The 4,523-nt window shown below is 36.0% G+C and overlaps 1 protein-coding gene across 3 annotated transcripts in view; it reads left to right on the top strand.

The window, feature by feature from the left end:
* The first annotated feature begins 586 nt into the window (after positions 1–586).
* The window catches only part of BTBD10 (BTB domain containing 10), a 27,298-nt gene continuing 23,361 nt past the window's right edge, over positions 587–4,523 (top strand). The window contains exons 1-3 of one of the 3 annotated variants that reach the window (XM_035891253.1): positions 587–2,193; positions 2,796–2,897; positions 3,591–3,749. In XM_035891253.1, the coding sequence (XP_035747146.1) occupies positions 3,649–3,749 (101 nt within the window). In that variant the 5' untranslated portion in view covers positions 587–2,193; positions 2,796–2,897; positions 3,591–3,648. Of the gene's footprint in view, positions 2,194–2,694; positions 2,898–3,550; positions 3,750–4,523 lie in introns of those variants that run through there. The other 2 variants (XM_035891254.1, XM_009635656.2) reach the window with 2 other exon arrangements.

Below are 4,523 nucleotides of genomic sequence, written 5' to 3'. Positions count from 1 at the left end.
AACATAGTCTGTTCTACAGCTATCACAAGTTAGTGTATGATACATCCTTTTATGAGCTCTTCAAGTAGTGGTGTAAACACATTAATTACTGTATTTTGCAATGCCTGGGGTGGCTCTACCACACAGACTATTAGCTTCCCAAACCCACTGGGTGTCTGTCTTTACAATTCCCTTGTATTTCAGTAGCCTACAACTTTCATAAATGAGTGATGATTCTGGCTTCCAGTTGATGTTAGCAAATCTGAAGTGATCTAGCTGTCTGTGTTGAAAGCTTTGAAAATTAAAGTCTGCTTCTTGATTTCCTATTTTACACGGTTATTCCCTGTGCTAATTCTCTAGAGCATTAGCTTTCTGCAGAGGGGTGAGAAATTATTCTTTACACCTGGAGAATTGCTTATTAGCTAATTAAAATGGCAATAAGTTTGACCAATATGACAGTGTTTTGTGATCTATAAAGGATATTTGGATTTGTTTTTTTCTTTATTTCATGTGCTCCCAGTGCCTTTTCACTTTTACCAACATTTTAGGCATGGTTCCTTGATTTCATGGGAGGCATGAATAGTGTTTGGGGCGACATACTCTTGCACTTTTTTTTGGTTTATGTGCAAGGCAAGAATGTTCCGCAAATAATGCTTTCTTTATTGCCCACAGTGTGAATCCGTGGGAAAAAAAAAAAAATAATTTGAACCACAGTTGAAACATAATCCTTTCTATTGCAGAAAAATGTGGATGTGCGGAAGTCTTTAAAAAATAATCGGGAGGACTAGTTAGTTACTTGGCAGAATTTATACAGCATTTGCTAATTGAAAATTTCTGTTTCAATAGAGAAAAGCATACAGAAAGGCTTACAGGTTGGTTAAAAACCTGGAAGAAAATTTATATACACATTTGTTTATAATCCTTGCAAAAGTGCTATCAGCAGTGGTCAAGAAGAAGAAAATTGTCTGCTTTACACTTCTCAGAGAAGTGTTATTTGTTAAGATCCTACTGAGTGGAGGATGGAGGGAAGACTTTCTTGTTCACAAGTTGATATATCGTGACATGCTTGGAATTATATTAAGTTTCACAAGATGCGGCTTTGGACGCTTTCAGATTGTTTTTATCTTCTTTTCATAATTGTGCTCTGGTTCTGAGTTGTGTGCTCTGTGGTACCTCATCAGTGACGCTGCTGCGGGTCCTCATATGCTTTAAGCATCGGAAAAGGGAATACTGTTGTTCATGAGGAGCAGTCCCATTTGTTTGTTTCTGTCCTCCTGTGCCATCTATTGTTTGTAATGGCTTAAGCATGTAGCTTCATGGCAAAGCAGATTGAGGAACTGATCCTACTTAGAACAATCTTTCTTTGAAGTGTATTTCAACATATACCCTCCTGTTGAATCTGTCACTTTCATTGCCTTTGAGAAGGCAAAAAGTGTGAGACAATGTAAGAAAGTGACTTTAAATTGTTCTTTCAGCTGCAGTTCTTGTAAAAACTGCTTTTATATATCTTTTCAGTGCGAAAGCTAAATTCAAATAATGATGTCTTGAGTGAAATGAGTAAGAATTGGCTGCTGGATGACAAACTGTTTCTGTTAAGGCACCTGCTTTGGTCCATACCTGAGAGAGTGGGGTGTTTGTAAGTCTTTCAGATGGTTTTAAAGGGAAGAGAGAATTTGTGGAAACAAACAAAAGCTTGAAAAGAAACGTGTGGTGCTAAATGAGCTTGACACTGAGGTGCTTCAGCAAATACGGGAATTGAAGCAGGACCCTGCTGGGAGCGACTGCAGAATGGGACCTGTGGTGTTCCACTGGGAGATTGCTGGTCTCCGCTTTGTATTCTAAACCGTGTTGTTGCCATGAGTAGTAAGATTCACTGTGTATCTTGCTCGAGTGACTCAGTCTAATGAACACAATTTGTTTCAATGTAGGATAAAAGGTGTCTTTATATTTTTTTTTTTTATTGTGTATGAAGATGGTGCATCATATTGCTCCTAAGTTCTGCTGCTGAAGTAACTTGCAACTGCGTTTATAAACCACCCTTCCTTTCCTTCCCTTTGTCTCCTTATTAATACTTTCTCTGTTCTGAAATAGGTCGTAGGTTTCTTCTTGTTAAGCATCTAAACACATCTGATACATGTGTGTAAATCCTATGACCTTCTGTGTTTGTGTAGTATCATCACATATTGACCGTGCTTTGATAACCTGAATTTCCAGGTAATACACAATGAAATGCTTATTGGGGCTTTTTGTTTTGCATGAGAAAGTTGGGCATTTCCTGTATTTATAAATAAAATGTTTTTTCCTTTTTTGACTCTATATGGACACCTGACCATATGAGTCTTACAATCGAAGTGTGTTTAATTATAGAAACTGTAACAGGAAAAAAACCCAAGCCTTGTGGTGGAGATTGTATACTTGGTATAAAATATGTTTTCTTTGTTGGAACTGAACATGAAAGAAAAACTTATATGCAGCTAACATTTTTAAGAAGCTTGTTCTCTACCAGTTCCCTGTAATAAAAAATATTCGGTATAAATTTAGCAAAGAGAATCTAAATTTGTCAGAACAGCTTTTCTATTTTTCATGACTTGGGGAACTTTTTTTTAATCTGAAAACCTACTTTGTTTTAAAGAAGCCTCAATTCCTTTGGGACTCGCTTCCGAAAATAAGTTTCATTGAATGTAACAGAAATACAGTAAAGGGGGGGAGAGATACAATGTTTCTAAAATATTTAGCTTAAAATTTTAGAGAAACATAGTAGGCTTATCTTTCTATTACTTAGTAGGCTTATCTATCTGTAATTCAATTTTTTCCAGATGCTGTATAATCATCAGCTGTTCACTTGTGGCTACGTTTTAGCTTTTGTAACCAGGTCATTTTGAACTATACAGCTCTCGTGACACAAGTGTCACTTATAGGTATGGCTCGAACACCAGTCATTTAAGATTGGCTATCTTTATTGACAGTCACAAGGTTGTTTTATCTACGAGTGAATTTTAGTGGGAGTCGAACATAATACTGGATTCCAGTCAAAGAAGGGTAGGCTTATAATGTCTATTTTTCTATTAAATTTTTGTGACTTTTCTGCAAAAGTCAGTGAAACTGGACTACATTGAGTATTTCTAAGGATTGCTGTTGATTCCATTTTGGAGTAAGGACTCAGATATAACTGTTTATTAATCTTAATTCTGTTTTCTTCTTGGGCAGCCATTCAGATTGTAAAACTGTTGGGGTCTCTTCTACAGTTGGGATCTTTCTTTGAATAAATTTATACATTTGAAAGAAAATTCTGATGTGTTTGCCCTGTGTTTCATAACCAGTGACTTTTCTGTTTGGACACAGTGAAATTAATTGTGGCAAAATTGAAGTTGTCTGCCAACATTTATAGAACTATATCTTTTTAATAACAAAACAATTTTTTAGTGCAGGTATCAGCAAAATGTATAGACTATTATTGTCATGCAATTTAGAAGTTGTGCTTCAGTATATCCTATTTTCTGTAATCTTTATTTAAAAAACCAAAACCTAACAACACTAAATTCTGCATGTCTGATTTTTTTTTTTTCTCCATGTGGCATTATTTAAAGGTAAACACTGCTCTCTTAATGTAGGTTGTGAGTGCTGCATGTGTGCTTTTCAGAGCAGTAGTGTGAGGAAGCTGGCAGTGGAATGGCAGGACGGCCTCATCCTTATGATAGTAACTCCAGTGACCCAGAGAATTGGGATCGGAAATTGCATAATAGACCTCGTAAACTTTGTAAACATTCAAGGTAGGTGCTGTGTACCATCTATTGCATCTCAAAAACTACAATAAAAGTCCATTCTAAAGGCTACTGTATCTGGTTGTGGCAAGTCCTGTCATAAGTTTTCTAGTTCTTAAAAGGAATGCTTCTTAATTCTTTTACTTTTCTAACAACTGATTTGTCAGCTTCCCTAATCTGTGCTTAGATGTTTTGTCATGTGTGGGGTTTTAGTCTTTTTTTTTTTTTAAAAAAAAAAAACCTAAATGCTCTGTGTACATATCAAGATACCAGTTGAGTGACTAAATACATTGAATTTTTCGGGGGTGCTTATTAGGAGTTGCTTCCCGTTCATCACTTTTTAGTTGTTGGTATGCTCTGTTAAGTAGCACGCTTAAAATATGTGCAACTTGTTCCCGGTGATAACTAATAGTTGCTTGCATGCAAGTATCACTGTCTATAGCACTTTCTTTGTAAAGCTGTGTGTCAGAGCTTGCTTTCGCCTACATCCCTCACTGTAAGAATGTGGTTTTTTAAATGCTTCTTGATTTGAAGACATTATGAAGTTAATTAGTGTTTTTCCAGCATATAGTGTTCAAAAATGAACTAAGCAAAGCAGTTAGTCACCTAGCAAATGTATGTGAAGAAGCGTGTTGCTGGAAATATAGATCAGCATCCAAATAAGTGTGTATCTTCCAAGTACTTTGCCCTTTTAGAAGTGTTAAATATAACTAAAACATCTCTGTTAGCTAGCTAAAGTTGTTAGTGATTTAAGCTTTCCCACTTGCAAGATGATAGGGAAAG

The sequence above is a fragment of the Egretta garzetta genome, unplaced genomic scaffold (assembly GCF_000687185.1).
Source record: "Egretta garzetta isolate BGI_Z169 unplaced genomic scaffold, ASM68718v1 scaffold573, whole genome shotgun sequence".
In the NCBI taxonomy this organism is placed as follows: Eukaryota; Metazoa; Chordata; class Aves; order Pelecaniformes; family Ardeidae; genus Egretta; species Egretta garzetta.
Note: the sequence above shows the minus strand (reverse complement) of the source record. Positions and strands in the feature narration are given on the sequence as shown.